The 19567-nt window shown below is 43.5% G+C and overlaps 1 protein-coding gene across 1 annotated transcript in view; it reads right to left on the bottom strand.

The window, feature by feature from the left end:
• Positions 1–216: 216 nt before the first annotated feature.
• Positions 217–19567, bottom strand: part of SSRP1 (structure specific recognition protein 1) — a 59886-nt gene continuing 40535 nt past the window's right edge. Inside the window, exons 8-16 of the mRNA XM_075217220.1 lie at positions 14222–14443; positions 13382–13454; positions 2513–2645; positions 1683–1728; positions 1419–1554; positions 1125–1295; positions 947–1038; positions 610–862; positions 217–526 (exon numbers count right to left, since the gene is read on the bottom strand). Of these exons, the coding sequence (XP_075073321.1) occupies positions 467–526; positions 610–862; positions 947–1038; positions 1125–1295; positions 1419–1554; positions 1683–1728; positions 2513–2645; positions 13382–13454; positions 14222–14443 (1186 nt within the window). The 3' untranslated portion in view covers positions 217–466. The remainder of the gene's footprint in view (positions 527–609; positions 863–946; positions 1039–1124; positions 1296–1418; positions 1555–1682; positions 1729–2512; positions 2646–13381; positions 13455–14221; positions 14444–19567) is intronic.

The raw sequence follows: 19567 nt of genomic DNA, 5'->3' as shown, positions 1-19567 counted from the left end.
TTTACGCTTAAGCCTTCAGATTGATCCCTGCATTTTGCTTGCACACTAGAGACTCTACTTAAGGTTCTTTAACCCGATTATTTACACTTAATGTGCAGGAGGCGTCTTGTAAGTGCTAGATGGCAAAGGCAGTGTGTGAATGTTGCAGAATTAAATTAGCAATTATAACTAAAATACATGTGGAAGGAAAAAAAAAAACAAAAAAAAAACAGGAAGCAAATGAAAATATTTTATTACAAAAAGGAAAAAAACAAAACAAAAAAAACCACCTCAAGCGAAATGAGAAATTTAGAGCAGAGAAGGAAATTTCTAAACAGGGAACATGCTTCCGTGATTCACAGAAATTGACATAATTCTCAACCATACTGCACTCTAGCCCATTTCTCAACAGCCCAACACAGATTTGGACAAACAATCTGTTATTTTATGCAATTGTAAGTGTTTGACAAAATCATCACAGCAGCGACTAGTCAGAGTCACTCTCATTGGAACTGGCAGGAGTACTGGCCATCTCTTCATCTGATCCCTGAAAAATCAAACAAGTATTTAAAAAGACAGACAATGAAGGACAGCGATCAAGTAGATATCTTTCTGTATGTAAAATCTCACCTTCTTGTGTGTGCTTTCATCAGAAGAGCTCTCATCGCTGGATACAAACTCTTTGCTCTTAACTGTGTTAGTCTTAACTGGTGTTCTTACAGGAGATGCTGGTTTTCCAGACTTCCTCTTCTCAGACTTTTCTGGCTTCCCTGCGGGCTTCTCCGGCTTCCCTGCGGGCTTCTCCGGCTTCCCTGCGGGCTTATCTGGCTTCTCCGGCTTCCCTGCGGGCTTCTCTGGCTTCTCCTTTTTTGATTTCTTCTCCCTTAAAATCAAACAGTTTGTCAGAAGATAAATTTCTCATAAAACAAGGACAAACTGTCCATCTCTGAAAAGGCAGGCATCTCACTTTTTGGGTGTTTCGGATGGCGTGCTCTCATTGTATTCTTTCATTGCTTTCTCATAATCACGCTTTGCTTCCTCTGCTTTATGGTCCCACTCCTAGGAAAGCAATAAGTGTGTTATGAAAAACATGAAGACCACACAGACCCCCAATTTTTCATTACATCAGACCAGGCCTCTCTTACCTCCTTTTTGTCTTTGGTCATGCTCTTCCAGATCTCTCCTGCTTTTTTGGACAGGTCAGTAATGCTGATCCCTGGGTTCTCACTTTTTATCTTCTCACGGCTTGCATTTAACCACAACATGTATGTAGACATGGGGCGCTTGGGTGCAGCTGGGTCTTTCGCTTTTTTACCCTAATTGTGAAAATAAGCGCTTTAGAATACCATCAATACAATCATACATTTACATTCCCCTCTCTAAGCTAGACTGACTAAAGCCAACTTAAGGGTTACTGCATATTTGCAGCAAATGATTACCTCCTTTGCTTTCTTCCGCGGTTTCCTCTCTTTAACAATTTTTGCTTTTTTAGCTTTCTTCTTCTTTTTCTCTCCCTCATCCTCATCTTCATCACTACCAGCACTGGAGGAGCTGTTTGAGGGGTTACTGTCAAATCTGCAGTGGGGAAAAAGGAAGTCTAGCTGAGAGACAAGATGGAGGGGAGCCATAAAGTGCAAAACATCAGCTGGTCACAGATGCTATGTACTGGATATTACAGAAGATGTAACATTTAAAATACTTACTCTTCAGCAACTTCATCTTCCTCTTCTCCAGGGTTAAATGACTCGTCTATAACAAAAGAGACAACACATGTAACAAAAACAAGCTACACAGTGCAGACATTTTTAAAAAGGGATTAAGTAAAGAACTATGCAATAATTATTTTAGAATTAACAGCATTACTATGTAAAAGCTCATTAAATCGTTTTTTGGGAACACTAGGGATTACATGTTTTATCTTTATATTAAAACATGTGCATATTTGCAGCAACAACAGAATCTCACATGATGGTATCTTAACATACAACTAGAGGGAGGGGGTTGAAAACTAACTGATGTCTTACTTATATATCACCTGCTGGGGGGGGGTGGGATTAAATTAAAAGAATGCGTTTAGGAGTATTTTGGTAATGCTCTTTATGGCTTTTACAGCAGAAATCCTTAACTGCAGATAAGGTCCAGTGAGACTTGTGCATGACACCTGCATTAGGAATAGCTCCAGAAAGAAAGCCAGCTTAAATCTCACTGAACAACCTGGTGTCAAAAAATACAGTGGAAGCATAAAACAGTGCCAGAATTATCCCATCCCTGGTAATAATGGCAGAACATTATTAGTACACAGTACAAAATACATTCAAGTTAAACTCACTTTATTTTGCGAGTCATTGCATTCATTACCCAATAAGGACAGATATGCAAATATGACCCCAGCACACATTACAATATGCACCAGTTCATGACTAGATGTACTTGTAAAGATTTCAATGCAAAAATATGCTCACACATATTTACATTTCATATAAAACCTTTAACACATTTTTTAAAAATATAATTATATATTTATTTCAATCACCAGTCTCATCTCCCGAGTCATCACTATCTGCGTTCTCCCGAATTTTCCCTTCCTCTTTCATTCTCTCCAGATAAGCATCATGTTGCTGGTCGTCATCAGAGTCGGCATAGTCATCATATGGCTTCTTCATACCCTGAGTGAGAGGAGATAGTCAAGTTACACAAAGTATTTACATAAACAAAAGCTATAAAAGGGCATATATTGTCAGCACACATTCATGTAGTAGTATAGCACATAACAGAAAGGCATGCAAAAACATGCAATAAAATCAACCGCATCTATAAACATAAATTGTCCTTGTATGGTAAGGTTGCACTTTTCTTGCATGGAAAAAATAAAAAAAACAACACACCCTGCCATTACCCTGTGAGATAGAACTACTCATAAAAACTAGTTTAAAACGTTCCACTGTCAGGCAGAGTCCATTTACATACAGCTACAAGTAGTGAAGTCATACTAGAAACAGAAAACCTGGGGTTTCCACCATGAGAAATTTGGATAGCTTAAAAAGGACCTGCAGGGGAGGCTCAAGGGGTGTTCAAGGATTCCACTGAGCTTGGTGTAGAGTTTTGTCTCTCTCCAGCTTCATCCTGATTGTTGCGCCATATTCTGCGTCTAATATGCATCTACTCCTTGCATCATGCTAGCAAGAACCACTACTCCATCCAGAGCTGCTCGTGGATCTGTTCACCTGGTGTGCCTGCTAGAGCAGGAAGAATGTGGTCCCGATCCCCAACAACCCAGAGAGAGCTTTGGTCGGGGACAGAAAGTCGGAAGAGGATCACTGCTACAGCTTGGCCACACACTGGGTACACAAGGCATATTGGTGCATCAGTTACATCTCCACGACAACTGCATCAGGACCACTGTTCAAACTACAGCTTAGTTGGGCGTATTGCGCTATAGACTTTAAAAAAGGGCTAAAGAAGAGTGGTCCATACAACGTACTATGTATTCACGCAGTAACCTAGCCATAAAAATTAAGCACTGAGAAGTTTTTTGGGGTTATTTGAACATCTGGCTATTAATTACATTGGATTTTATGTTGTGTAATAAAGGTACAGCTGTACCCATCTTCTCTCTTTGCATAATCCCGAACCCCTAGATATGAAGACTTCTCTGTGGGCTTCTGCCCTAACAAACAGCATAGCATTGCTTAACTGAGGAGTGCCACTCTGCTGTTTGTCTGGCACTGCACCAGAGAGAGACGGTTCAGCGTAGATGGGCTCTCAATGGTTTGGTATGTGCATTGCACCGAAGTTGGTTGACATGAAGCATTGGCATTTTTTGCGGTCTTGTTGTGTGCACGATTCCAAGCTGCCTCTCCACATACACTAACTGCTTACACCATGCTGTGAGCCACAACATTCCTTACCCATAGAGTAAAGACCAAGAAGCTAAATGTCCACACTGCACTAAAACAGGGGTGGTAGGCCCTATAAGTTGCAGTATCCCGAAGAGGGATAAAATAGTGGAGGTAAATTCTTTTGTCATACTCCAGTTTTCAGCAATAAAGCTGACCAATTATCTGACATATGCAGAGATACAAGTAGGACATAACTACAAAAGAAATAAAAATAAAATGTAAACCACTGGTAAACATACTGGAAGCAAAGGCTACACACGAGTGTGACTTGTGCATTAAACGAATAACATCCCAGCAAGGTTAGGGTCATGTATAAAAAATGGATTGACCTGGGTGCCTATTATTGTGGCAAACAAGACTGCAAAGTTTGGCAGGAGTTTCAGTGAACATGAAAGCTCAACTTTCTAATGTTTTATGAGCATGGTGTCTAAGGTGATGTGAGCATGGTGTCTAAGGTGATGTGAGCATGGAACTCAGAAAAAAAAACCAAAAAAAAAAAACCAAGAAAACGGAGCAGAAGAGCATTCTCCAGGATTGTGATGAATTGCATTACTTCAAAGAACAAAGAAAAGCAGACAATGGACTGCAGATCAATGGACTGTAAATTGGAAACTTTTGTGCGTGGATTTGTCAAAAACAGTCTGAGGAGAACTCCAAAGAGCAGGATATCATGGTCAGATTGCAGTGTACAAATTGCTCATCACACCTAGAAATGCATCTTTGGGAGTTCACTTGTGCAAAGAGCACAGACAATTGATTACTGAGCAGGGGATGAAAGCAATATTGTTGGATGAATCATTTTTCACCATGTTCTTTATAAACTGACAAGTGCACATGTGGCACCAATCTAAACAACTATACAGCCCTGAGTGCTGTTTAAAACAGTGAAGGTTCTGGAGGTTCCATAAAATTTGGAGGTGGCATGGCTTGCGAGCGAAGGCATTCCCTTACAAAGCCAAAGTGAAAGCTAATTGTTACATATGGCACTGAGTGATCAATGCCTGAGCATCATTTTAACCGGCCTACATTAACCAGTCAGGTGAGCAACAAGATAAACCACTGACAATTGGCTGGTGTCGAGCCCACAACCACCTGTGTTCAGGGACACCTATAAAACGGAGCTATCAGTGGAAGGAGTTAAGCACAGGAAGACGAGGTTCTATCTTAAAGTACTCCGTTTCATATTAGTGGAGCTTAAACAAAGTAAAGTCCAAGCCCCCCCAGATGTCTAAAGGAAAATATATCGATAAGACATTTAAGACAACACGCCTCAAGTTATTCAGTACTCTGCAGTGCAACCTTTGTGTGTCGAACGAGGAACATCACACATAATGGGATCTTGTTCTAAAAACAAACACTCAGAATAAAAAAATAAATCTTTTAAAAACATACATTTGTCAGTGTTCTCAATCATGTGCACAATGGGGCAGCAAACAGAATGTGATCTCCCTTTGCATTTCTGTTATCCATTATGTAGTACTATTCAATCCAGCTGCAAACTATATTGAACACACTGTGCAACTAAGTCCTCAGGGAGCCTAACAGTACATGTTTTCCATATCTCCCTGCTGGAGCACAGGTGTATACCTTACTGCCTGACACATTGTAAATGATCCACAGGTGGTATAATTATTTCACGCTCTACTTGAAAAACCTGCACTGTTAAGGCTCCCTGAGGACTAGATTTGGGAAAACCTGCTCCAAAGCATCATACACACGGGCATTAAAAATCAAGCATTTAACATGAGTCAACAAAGCCCAGCAAACATCAACACCTGCAATAGTTTTAAAGGCAAAACTTGCCTTTAAAGCTATTGCCGGTTTAAATTTACCATACAAAGTCCCTGGATATTGGAGATTTGCAAAAAAATCGCTATTTTATACATTTACCCCAGGGCTTCAATAAGATGTAAGCAAACTGACCCATACTCACAAGCTTTTTGACAAGCATACATATTCAAATTTTAGATTGTTAACACTCGTTGCACAAAAAAGCTTTGAGAACACACTTTGAACTCCAAAAGTGAGAAAAAAGTACAAAGGTTTTGACCCTCAGTCCTTTCACAAGCGGATATAGTGTGAAAAATCCTAATTTTCACAAGGTTGTGTGTTTAAAAAAATTTCAAAGCATCCTACATAGCATTAGCCATAACGGATACAGTTTACCAATTACAACTAATGCATATGGTTTACAATGCTTTTTTTCTTTTAACACATGTTTTAATGCATGTGTGTAAGGGCTCTATGCTTTTAACAAGGTGTTTTTTTAATGCCTGTGTGTACTAAGTCTTATGCTGTAATAATAGGTACCAATCTGACCCTGCATCTTTAGTGCAGTTTATAAAATGAAAGCAAACATCTGAGAAGCTGTAAAAAAAAGTCCCAGATCACTACAACCATACAGTTCACACAAGAATTTGCATGCATTCTTAACCACTAACAGCTTCACTAAACATTATTGGATCACACCCATAAGATTCTTTGCCATCACTAAGCTTAAAAGGAAAGCATTATAATGAAGCTCTCTGCAAAATGTTTAATTTAATAACGAAAAATCTAAAATGATCTGTTAACATGCAGAATATGCTTTATTGCAGCTTTCTGGAAGCAGATAATAGTTCCTAACATTATCCTTCGTTAATATTGTTGAAGATGTCCACACACACACACAGCTGTAGAATTCTGAAATTCCTGCCTTCAGACATATAGCAGCTTCTGCTTTTTCTGGTTACAGGTAATGGGCGAGGGAGGTTATATTAAGTGTGAGTTGTCCAAAATAAAACAAAGACTTTAAGATAATAACCAGCCAAATCTAAAGTGTAAAGTGTTTTGAGTGAATAGCTCAAATATATGATAAAATAATAGTCAATTTATTTTCAGCGTGATGATTCTCTCTCAGTGGGTAGGTTTCAAACAGGATCAGCAGGTGTCAATGTCACTCCCCCTGTGAGCTTCCCACTTACATGAATGTGAAAATTAATGGGGAATGGTGCAGCAATAGCTTTTACCTGCTTTTAATATAAGCAGTCATGCAGTAGTAGGATAAAGTAGCACAGCACTGGATCATTGGGAGTGTAACTGAATCTAAATATATATTTTACAGCTAGCGTAGTGCACTCCACCCAAAACTTTCTTACATCGCTTAAAAAAAATACTTGATGGATGGAATGCTTAGTTTCCCTGTTATTCTGTTTATCATTGTGCAAATTAGCCATGATGAGAAAAATAATCCAAATTTACAATATATAATGTAGACATGTAGGCACAAATGCTATACGATTAAAACCATAGCATATTTTTGGTGTATACAGAAAGCTGTAAATAGTATGTGCTAGAGCAGTGGTTCCCAAACTTTTGCAGTTCGCGGCACCCTTAGAGTCTCAATAATTATTTCAAGGCATCCCTCCAAAATAATTAACGAGCAGTCCCGTTTTATAAGTAGTCAAAAAAAACTTAAGTATTTAGGTCAGGACAGAAATACTTATTTAGTTGTATGCAAAAACAATACATGTAAATCCAAGGGAAAAGAATATTTTTATATATATTTTTTTTCAATTATATTTCTGTCAAAGTATAATTTACAGCGAACACACTGTGCCCCCTGCATCCGCGCTCTACCACCTCGCTGTGCCGCGCTGTACCCCGCCGTGGACAGGAAGAAGAAGAAACGGGATTTATACTTACGATAAATCTTTTTCTCTGAGTCCATCTGGGGGACACTCCTTAACCATGGGGTCGAGTCGGGGGGGGAGGAGTCTGGCACCCAAAGAGTTAACTTTTTTCAGCTGACAGCATATAACCCCCGCCAATTCCCCACATACCTCAGTTGGATTACCAAAGCCCTTAGGATGATAGGCCAATCAACCAAGACACACCACTGAACAGAGGGGGGAGTAGAGATAAAAGAAAACAACGAAAAAGACGGGGGGATCGCAGTGTCCCCCAGATGGACTCAGAGAAAAAGATTTATCGTAAGTATAAATCCCATTTTCTCTTTCATCCATCTGGGGGACACTCCTTAACCATGGGGACTTACAAAAGCAATCCCTCTGAAGGGTGGGACTGCTCTGATCTCCTTGCACGTAGAACACTACGGCCAAAGGAGGCGTCCCCAGACGCAAATATATTAAAATTTTGTAAAGGTATGTGCCGAGGACCAGGTGACTGCCCTGCACAGCTGGTCCGCCGTGGCTCCATTACGAGCCGCCCAAGACGCCCCAACCGACCAGGTAGAATGGGCAACAATACGGTTCGGCACAGGGAGATTAATACGGACATAAGCCTCCCTGATAGTCAGGGTAAGCCATCTGGCAATAGTTTGCTAAGATGCTGGCCATCCCCATTTGGAAAAGTCAAACAATACAAATAGAGAATCTGTCTTACGTATCTTTGCAGATCTCTTAACATATATACGTAATGCCCTCACTACGTCCAAATATTTATTTGTCTTTGTTCCAGGAGTCTGAGGCTCTTCTCTGAATACTGGAACAACTATATCTTTATTAATATGAAAACCTGAGACCACCTTAGGGAGAAAGGACGGAATAGTCCTTAAAACTGCTCTATCCTCATGAAAAACCAGATAAGGTTCTTTGCAGGATAAAGATCCCAGCTCAGAGACCCTTCTGGCCGAGGCGATAGCAAGTAGGAAGACTGTCTTCCATGTCAAGAACCGCCACTCTGCTGAGAGTAAAGGTTCAAAGGGAGGCTCCTGCAACATACTAAGGACCAGATTAAGATCCCAAGGCTCCGCAGGATGCACGTAGGGCGGCTGGATGTGAAGCACTCCCTGTAGAAAGGTCTTAACATCCGGAAGTTCCGCTAGCCGCCTGTGGAAATACACTGACAAAGCAGATACCTGAACCTTTAAGGTTCCAAGTTTAAGCCCCGCCTCTAAACCACACTGTAAGAAGGCGAGAAATCTAGCCAGACTAAAAGTTTTAGAATTGTAAGACTTCTTCTTACACCACTTAATATATATATGCCAAATACGGTGGTAAATTCTGACTGAAACTGGCTTCCTGGCATTCAGGAGAGTGCCTATTACACCCCCCGAGAACCCTCTGGCTCTCCAGACTGGATTCCAAGGCCCTGCCATTAAATACAGCTGGTTCAGCCTCTGACGCAAGAACTGTCCCAGGGTCAGCCGATCTCTTCACAGCCCTACTGGCAGTACCAGAAAGACTGGACGATCCTCCGGACTGACTCTCCACAGAACCCTGTGGGGCAGGTATTACCTGCAGCCCCAAGGCCTTGCTAGGACGTCCACTGCCAGTGGATCCCTTGTTCTTGCGCAGAACTCTGGGACTTTCCTGTCTCTTGTTCGGTTTTTGTCCAGCAACCACCAGCTGAGGACCTACCTCCTCCACTGGTACCTCGAACACGGGAATGCTCCTCTGGGGTGGAACCCTGCTCAGGGTAAGGTCACGAAAGATGTCACCATCTTTCCCAGCAGCTTCAAAGACCTGGCTACTGACAGCCTCTTGTCTGACAGGATCCTGCCTGTCCACTCCATCTAGGACCTCAACTTGTCCTGTGGAGACAACATTCTGCTGCATACTAAGTCCCTCACTAGTCTCAAGAAAGTCCTCCTTAGACAAGGGATTCTCTGTGACCCTTTTTAGACTCCAGAAGTTCAGTCATAGGACTGAACAACCCGTCTGGCCTTAGTACCCCGAATGGGTGTGACTAAAACCTTTTCCCTTACTGGAAATTCTAAGCCTTTATAGCTTCGTTTAAACGAAGCAAATCGACAGCCCTGAGCCCTTTCTGATTTGACAGAAGCCAGAGAGGTAACTTTTTTCAAAACCTGAGGTGAGCTGGTCCCATGAATACTATCACGATATTCTGGGGCTACTCGTCTACCGAGGACCCTGTCTGCTGCTGGGCAAACCCAAGCAGCCATCCTCCCACCCCACCCTCTGTAACCAGAGGTGGGTGGTAGTCATGCTGCTGGTCTATCCGGCAGCTTGGCGGAAGAAGCTCTCCGCTCAGCAGGGGCAAAGGATGACCTTCCCCTACGGGACTGTCTCCTGGATTCCACGGCCCCTGGATTGGTAGTCTGGCCTCTGCCAGACCCGCCCCCATAAGGAGGCTGTCTGAAAGAACTAAACCTAGGCCTAGCCCTGGGTTTTGGAGTATTTACAGGCAAGGACGACTTCTTGCCCCCTGAAGCCTGTAAAATCAAAGAGTCAAATAGCATCCCATCCGTATACGGGATGGATTCTAATGATCTTTTAGACTCTGAATCCGCATTCCAAGCCCTTAACCATAACGCCCTTCTAGCTACTACAGCTGTAGCTGAAATAGACAAAGCTATGGAGGCCGAATTATGGGCAGCTTCATATACATAGCCTGCTGCCTCCCTTAGCTGCATGGCCAGAGGCAGTAAATCTGAATCCTGCAAGGCAGACTCCAACTGCCCTGCCCAGACTTCTATGGCCCTAGCTACCCAGGTAGAGGACAATGCTGGCCTGAGGCTAGTACCGGCGGCCGAGAAGATCGACTTCAGCAGGGACTCTAGTTTCTTGTCAGTCGCGTCCTGTAAGGTCGCTGACCCGGGTACAGGTAGTGTAGTCTGACGAACCAATCTCGCCACAGGTGCATCCACCTTTGCCACCTGTTCCCAACGGGTCATATCCTCCTCCTGAAGGGGATACAGTACGCCAAACTTCCTTGGCATAGTAAACCTCTTATCTGGATATTTCCAAGAGGCCTCTACAATATCCCTCAACTCAGCTGAGGGAGGGAACCTGACCACCTGCTTAGAAGCCTTCTTAAAGAGGGAGCGGTACAAGGACTTCGTCTCCTCTACTTCAGCAAACCCCAGGGTCTGACGAAGTGCTCTTACCAGATCGCCCATACCCTGGTGCCTAGAGTTTCCTTCTGACTCTATAATGGACACATGTGAATCGTCCAACAATTCCCCCTCCTCCTCTGAGGAACTCTCAGAGTCTGACACTGACCACAGCGCTTTAGCTGTTTGTCTACATCTTTTAACACTACGCTTGTGTCTGGGGTTCTCCAGTAGATGGGTAAGCCGGTCCAGGTCTTTAGCCACCGCTGACCAACCCATCTCTTTATCTGGGAGACCCCCGGGAGGGCTGGGGAGGGAAATAAACCGACCCTGGGGAAAATGACTCATCTGTCATTCCTGCTGTTATACCCTGAGAAGCCACAGATGTAGATGGGATCTCAACTGGTTTAGATAACAGACCTACAAGGGTATTAACTCCCTGTGTTAAGGCAGCCGCCCACTCAGGAGGATCTACCGTTATGGTGGAGGTGTCTATAGGCTGTTTCACAGGAGCCAAGGTGCAGGCCGCACAGAGCCCCCCCTGATCCAGCCGTTCACTTGTTAATTTAACATTACATTTTGAACAGACATTATGTTTGGTACGTGTTGTTTTGCTTTTATCTGCCATTACAAGATAAGAAAACTGAATCACGTTTCAAAATTCACAAACACTTCGCCAACTTATCAGAAAATAGAGATTAGGTTATTTAACATATCATAGTATTTCTGATTTAAATAAGACAGGCTTGGAGGACTCTATAGTTTTCACATAAACAACAGTTCTCTCAACACATCATTTGTCTTCTGATATACATGTCTACACATGCACACACATACACACAGAAGAGAAATAAAAGTGATACTCAGCGGGGAAGATATGTGTCAACAGTGCACTGCTCTTCCAATGACTGCTGCAACTGTCCTCCTTTTGAAGCCTGGCGCCAAAAGGGATCTTCCACGCGTTCACTCAGCAGGGGGGGGGGGGGGGGGTAAGCGGTGTTCCTCAAACACATTCCCCTTCCACTGGCTCTCCTTCTGTGTTATTTACTTTAACAGCGTTTTGCCCTCTCTGTTAACTTAGGGGAAAACCTGTTAGAATGTGTTCCCTGCTAGCGCTATCAATAGCGCGCCATCCTCAAGAAATCACTGCCATCCCATGGGAGGAGGAACTTGGTATACTCCAGCTGGCTTCCGGGGAACCTCAGCAGTAAAGGCAATTCCTGCCTAATGGCAGCGACCATCCTGCATCAGCGGGGAGAGTCTCTTGCCGACTGCTTCCCGCTGTGAGAAGCGTTTCATCCCTCTCTGTCAGCGGGGCCGCCCCCCCGACAGGCGCTTCTCCCACGAGTCAGCTCCGTTGTGCACGGAGCCTCTCGCCGCTATCAAAAGAATAAAACTGCCAAAGAAAAGGAAAAAAACCTATTACCAGTGAACTCTGTTCACTGTCTCTCAGGAGCTCTTCAGGTGCGACCTTCTTCCAAGGGCACCCAATTCAAACTGAGGTATGTGGGCAATTGGCGGGGGTTATATGCTGTCAGCTGAAAAAAGTTAACTCCTCCCCCCCGACTCAACCCCATGGTTAAGGAGTGTTGGATGAAAGAGAAAAAAAATACGTCGGGCGTGATAACTTCACGCCCGGCAATCAGTGAGAAGCGAGGCGGATGCGGGGTCCTGGGCGCCGCCGGATTGGTAAGTTTTTTTTCTTATATATTTTTTTTTCTTCTTCATCCTGTCCGCGGCACCCCTGTGACAGAGCCGCGGCACACAGTTTGGGAACCTAGGTGCTAAAGTATAATGTGTATGTTATAGAGCAGGCCTGGCCAACCTGTGCCTCTCCAGGTGTTGTGAAACTACCAGTCCCAGCATGCGCTGTCAGTAATCGTCTGGCTATATACTGGTAAACCATGCTGGGTCTTATAGTTTCAAAACACCTGGAGAACTCTAGGTTGGCCAGGCCTGTTGTAGAGGGACATAACTGACAAAAAAAAGAAAGAAAAAAAAGACTGCTTAATCAGCGCAAGAAATGCACGATAAAATGTTTAGAAACAGTTTCCATTTTCAACATCTCATATTCCCAATGCTATTTTCTTTTAGATTTTCCTAGTGACTTGTGCCTAACCATCTCTCATGGTGTATTTGAAGTTTCAAAAAGTCATGAATACTGTTCTGCAACACACTTCTCAGAGGAGGACATTTGTTCCTCTATGAAAGACTGTCAGTCATCGGAAGAAGACCATCAAAACCTTAGGTCTGCTTTCTTTCTCAAGGCTTATGGAAACTTTAAAATGGCAGAAATGTACATAAGGATAGTATACTGAAGTGGTGACGTCCACATAAGAAACTCAGGGTAGAGAAGATAACTGTTGGGTGTCAAAAAACCATGCAGGGTTGTGTAGATTGCCAGCTTTCCTTTAATAACACTAAGATCCTGCTGACAGTTTTTATTGATTAGTCCAAGATCCTCCATGTTGTTACTGCAGTGCCAAACTTCATGCATGTAATAGATTAATGTTAACACACACACTGCAAACATATAACCTGAACCTGGGGCAGAAAGTGCTGACCTGCGACTTCTGACACAAAGAAAATACATAAGAAAGTGAGAAGAAAGAACACAAAAATCATACATACAAAGGGAAAAAACAAATAGGAAATATGCAGAGGGACAGAAAAAAAAATTCAGAAGCCAGTGGTAAACAGTTCTTACCTCTTTCAAGCCTCTATTTTTGATGTTTAGTTTCTTGGCATTCACAAAGTCAAATAGCTTTCCATATTCTTCCCTGATATTGACAAAATACAGCTTAGAGTAATATAGATAAGCATAAAAATAGCATTCCCAAAACAGCAACACACTACCTTCCACCTAAACTATCAGTCCTTTTAATCACTCGGTTCAATGGCAGCATTAGATGCGAACTATGTGCAGCTCAACCCCTCACCGTGAAGAAAATGTTCCCCCTAGGAAGATCTCCCAGGAGAGCAGTGCAAACTTCTAAATCCTGCCCACTTTGCTAAGGGCCTAGATGACACAACACATCATGCATTGCATCATCATCGCCGCGCCCCCACCATGCCGCAATGTGGCTTTACGCAATGTGGCAGGGACCATAACAATGTGATTGAAGGCTTCAAGGGACTGACACAGAGAACAGGACAGCTCATCAACGCTGGTCCCACTTTCTGATGAGTCCATAGTCATTCAATAAACATCTTTAGTAACAACCTATTTTAAAATAAAAAGCCACTAGGAGCGCACACACACACAATTAGTTTTTATCCACTGGGCTTATGCCACTCCTGATGATCTGCTTCCTATTTTACCCATCACCACACTAAACATCGCTAATATTTTTAAGTTGCAACATTCTAAAATAGATTAAGATAAATTTGCAGGCACCTTTACAAAGAACTAATTTGTTACAGCAAAGAGAAGAGTAATAATGAGAAGAGGGATATAGGACCAATAGATCCCATTTCTACTTTTGGCCCAGACTTTGTAACACAGGCCATTTCCCCTTTACTTTCAGGATACTTCATACCAACAAACCTTTCAATGCTGCTGAATGTATACTGTGAGCCTTGTTTTGTTTCTATTTCAAAGTCAAAGGAACGTGTTGTTGTTGTACCACGTGCAAAGTTGACGCAGTTAACCTCATCAAAGCGGATGTGGACAGGTGGTTTATGGACATATATGAAGCCACGTTCCAGAGGATATAACAGTCCTGAGCTGGCCTTGTAAGAGCATGTGATACACTGAGCTCCAGAGTGCCTGCAGAGAGAGTAACGATACATAATAAGTGTTAACATTTAGGACTGTAAAGAGACAAAAGTGCAAGAAGAAGTGCATCTAAAATTATGCTGCTTATCAGTTACCTCCCCGAATAACGATAGTTTTCCGTTAAATAGAAGAGTATAATGGAATGATTTGCATACCTAACTAAAGTGATGGCCCAGCATGGGAGATGTAGTGTCTAGTTCTTGAGCCGTACCTACAAGGTTTAGTGTTTCTGTGCTTGAGTTTATGCAAACATATACAGTAAAAAATGCCAATTAGGGACAAAATGGGCACGATTCATCCACTCATAAAGGAAAGTAAATTAAATCAGATGCAAAACAATGCCTGTACTACACTGCCTGTCACTGTAACTCACAGAACAATATAAGGAGCTCTATCCCCAGATATTGGTACCGGAGAAAGTTTTTTCCAAGCACCTGAAGTCACTGATGTGGATCAATTAAAAAAAGAATAAAAAAAACAAAAAAACAAAAAAACAAAACTTGCCCTATTAGCAGCAACACATGCTACCAAACCTGGATGCTATACAGGTGAATTAAAAGGAAAGGTGTCAGGTCTTTATTTCTAACTTTCTAGTTTCCACATTTTGGGAAGAAGAGCACTAGAACTTCTGGCATCATCTCTGGTCTTGTCCAGGGGTTTGGCAGTCCTGGATAAAGGTGCTGGTGTGTATTTGATGAACAAGGATTCGTATCTCCCCGATGCACCCAAAAAGCTGGGTAAGATCATCCACCTCCCAGTATGCAAGTAATTTGTTGACCGTTGCCAAAGTTACTATCGCTAGAAATTGGATGGCTGATGAGGTCCCTATCTTTGGTTCTTGTATTTTCCTGGTGAATTGTTTGTTTCTTGTTTTGTTTGTATCTACTCATTTGAAAATGTAATTTGCACTAGAAATAATAACAAGAAAACCTTACGTATCCTCATTGCGGATACTGCAACAATGGGATATACTAGGTGGACTTGGAGCATGGGCACTTTAAATCTCAAATTGTTGAGAGGATAGCCCCTCCCCTACTATGCCCCTCCACAGTGGAAATATCATCAGTGTTTTTAATAACAAAGCCCAGAAGAGAGAGTCTAACAAGGCTAAACAAGAAACACAAAAACAGCAAACAGGCAATAACCAATAGGAGCAACGGGAGGGAGCACATTGTCTATCCAATGGACTCAGAAAGGGATTTAAAAAAACGAAAAGAAAAAATTAAATAAATAAATCATTCTCTCTGTCATACCATTGGGGGACACTACGACAATGGGGACATTCCAAAGCTGCCCCTAATGGAGGGGTTGCTCTTAAACAGCTTTGTGTAAAACCTTGCTAGCATCCTGAGATGCAAAGCCCTGCAACTTGTACAATATGGAAAAGGTGTGAACAGATCCCCACATCACAGCCTGACACAACTGGTCGGCTGAAGCACCGTGACAGACTGCCCATGAAGCACGGACAACCCTGGTCGAATGAGCTTTCAAGCCCGATCGTAGGCCAATCAAATAGTTGAAGTGATACAACAAGCAGAAGACTGCTCAAAGGCCGCCCAACCACGCTTGTGCACATCATACAGAACGAACAAGTCATTAGTCTTACAAACTGAAGTATTACGGTTCATTTAGCAGCGGAGGACCCAGACTACATCCAGAAGCTGCAGACACGCATCAGAATCTCCTGGTTTAAGTGAAAATGTCAGAAGACCAATTTCAGTACAAAACTGCACGGTGAGAATGAAACCTCAGAAGGGAAAGAGGTGGGGGGGGGGGCTGGGGAAATCGCAGCACCCCCAACTCGGACACCGTTATGAGTAGAAGAGATAACACCACCTTCTAGGTGACATAACGGAGATCCACTGATTCCAAATGGCTCAAAAGGTTTGCGAGCTTGAGCACCAAATTAAGATCCCACATCCCAACAGGGAGCACAATGGGGGTCGGGGGTTGAGCATGTAGAGCCACCTGTAGGAGAGTCTGCACATCCTTTATAACTGCCAACTTGCGCTGGAAAAAGATAGCGCAGAAACTTGTAACTTCAACGAAGTTAGACTAAGACCTTTGTTGAGACCTTCCTGCAGGAAGGAGAGTAGACAAGAAAGATTAAAACGGGAAGTGTGAAAACTCTTACACCACAGAATAGTAATTAGCGGTAGAATACTGTCAACCGGAAGGGTGGGCCTACAGCCATTCCAATGAGGTCGCAGTAGCCCTATGCAGCCAATCCGGAGCCACTAGCCTCATCTTTAGTTTCTTGAGCACCTGTGGGAGCATAGGAATCAGAAGTAAATGGGTACACCAGACATCATGGTATCTCCGTACCTCGTGGCACGGTTCTTTGGACTTTGCAGAGAAAAGAGTAACCTTGAAGTTCAGAAGGGACGCAATGAGATCTATCTCTGGCTGAATCCAACGATGGGCAAGAAGAGCAAACACCTCCGTGTGGAGAGACCATTCTCCCAGATGGACCCTGTTGCAGCTGAGGTAATCGTCCTTCCAGTTCTCCACCCCTGGGATGAAAATAGCCGATATCGCAAAAACATGTAGGTCCGCCTAGAACATGATTTCCGCCATCTCCTTCATGACCATGGCACTGCAGGTTCCCTCCTGATGGTTCAAGTTTTCGACCGCTGTGGCATTGTCCGATTTGACTTTCAGGGGCTTGACGCCAGCCACAATCCCCTGAGCCTGCACAAGCGCCCTATAGGTCACCCTGAATTCCAGCACGTCAATGGGCAACAGTGCCTCCTGGGAATCTCAAAGACTTGGAACTGGAGAGCACCGATGACTTTGCCCCACCCAGCGAACTGGCATCCATAGTAACCAGGGTCCACTCACACAATTGTGTGGACACAAGGACTGACCCTTGATGATATTAAACCTGGTCAACCACCACATGAGGGACTGATGAGCGGCCTCAGACAACCTGATTAACTGCTTTTCAAGATGTAGGATGGATTTGGACCATTTTCGGAGAAGTTCCGTTTGGAGCTACCGAGAATAAGACTGGGCGAAGGGTACCGCTACGAACACGGATTGCCATGGTCCCTAGCAGCTTCATGCAGTGTAGAAGAGACACTTCCCGTTCAGCCAAGAGGGACATGGTCTTGGATAAAAACAATAGAACATTGTACTCTGGAAGGAACACCTGTTGACACACTGTCGAGTTCAACGCATCCTTTGTGCTGGAATCGAGGAAAACTTGGGCAGGTTGAGGATCCAGCCGTGTGCTTCCAGACATTGCAGTCAGCTGAATGTGTTGTAGATGGACAGAATGTGATAGGTCGCCTAAATAAGGAACAATAGTGATGCCTTGATGACCATAATCTTTGTGAAAACCTGTGAATATGATGTAGACACTGATGCCCCTCCCAAATGGTTACGTGGAGGTAAGCATCCATTATGTCCAGAAAAGCAAGGCAAACCATACGCTACATGCCTGAGATGATGGACCACATGGATTCCATGTTGAAGCCCAAAACCCTTTTATTGAGAGTTTTGAAGTTCAAGATCGGACGGAATGTGCTGTCCATCTTAATAACCAGAAAAAGGTTGGAGTAAAACCCCAACCCCAAACTCCTTTCTAGAGGAGGAACTGGACTCCAGAAACAAGTATTTTCTGGATAGCCGCTCAGAGCACCCTGCGCCTGAGGCTGCAGGAGGGTAGACCTGTGGTGAATGACATGCGATGAGAGAAATGCACCAGGACGATAAAAAAACCCAGAGTGACAACCCCTCTAACCCAGGCATCAGAGGACAAGGCCCACCATTGTTCCTGAAACTACAAGAGATGGGATCCTATCACAGTGACCCGTCATGCAGAAACACAGTCTCCGTAGGCTGACAGGCAGAAAAAAGTGCTTTTACCACAAGTGGCAACTTGAATGATTTGGTCCAGTTGGGATCCAGAGTCACCCAATCAAAAAGGCAAAGAATCTAGTACACATATAGTTAGCATCCGCTGACCAAGAGCAAAGCCACAAGGAATGCTTGGTCACTATAATGAGCGCAGAGTTTGGAAGTAACTGACACAGCATCTAAAGATCAAGAAAAAAAGCCTCTCGTAAGTGATCAGCTAACACAAGCAAGCCAGCCCTGGTCAGATTCTCTTAGCCAACTGTTCCGTTAATGCCTGAATAGCCTTGTTCACCCAGGTGTTAGACATACTTGGTCTAAACAAGCTGCCGGCTGCCACATAGGCTGAGTGAAGCAGAAAAATCACACTTTTTATCAGTAGCATCCCAGAGGAAACTACCACCTTGCACAGAAATAGCGCTGGTTCTGGTTAGGCAGGCAATGAGAGGATCCACCGTGGGAGAACTCTCCCATTTCACAGACTCCTCCAATGATAAGGGGAAAAGTAATTAAACGTTTCCCCAGCACATGGAATTTCCGGTCAGGCTTCTGCCAAGGTTCTGAAACCGACTCACGAGCTGAGGAGATGGAGAAAAACAAACCACCTGCTTCTTCTGCAGTTTAAAAAGGGAGAAGTCAGCAGATTAATTCATCCACACTTTGAGAAGTAGCTAAATCTGTAATTGTCCTCCCCATCAGACTCCTGAACAACTCACCATCTTCTTTAAAAGAGAGGTCAGAATCAAAGACAATTGTCTGACATTTACTCATCATCCTATGGGGGGTGCTAAGGAGGCATTCCAAAGAAGAGGCCCTAGCAAAACCCTTGGCGGACTCAGCAAACGACAACGCCATACCAGCCTAAGCCTGGGTCACCCCCCACTAGCGGACGGTACCAGCTGTAAAGGTGTATTGTGTGGTGCAGTAAAATAAAGAGAAGAGTCATCTATTTCTCTGAGAGACATTACCAGAGTGAATTCAGCTATGGACGTCATCAGACTGAAGCCAAGCTAGTTATTCCGCAGTCGCCAGTACAGACGAAGACAACCGTTGATCACGGAACTCCGCCTCACACGTTGTATACATGGTATCTGGGTTGTCCACAAGACAATCTAGCATTACATTTTGCACAAGTATAATGTAGAACAGACTTTCTAGCAGCCCCCTTAATCTTGAAAATCCTTTCACAGTCATAGTGGTAGTTAAACCACACAAAAATTACCAGAGACGGGACAGAAATTAAAAGTTTCAGTAAAC

This window comes from Mixophyes fleayi, chromosome 6 (genome assembly GCF_038048845.1).
Source record: "Mixophyes fleayi isolate aMixFle1 chromosome 6, aMixFle1.hap1, whole genome shotgun sequence".
Taxonomy (NCBI): Eukaryota; Metazoa; Chordata; class Amphibia; order Anura; family Limnodynastidae; genus Mixophyes; species Mixophyes fleayi.
The sequence above is the reverse complement of the archived record's forward strand: the minus strand, read 5'-3'. Positions and strand labels throughout refer to the sequence as shown.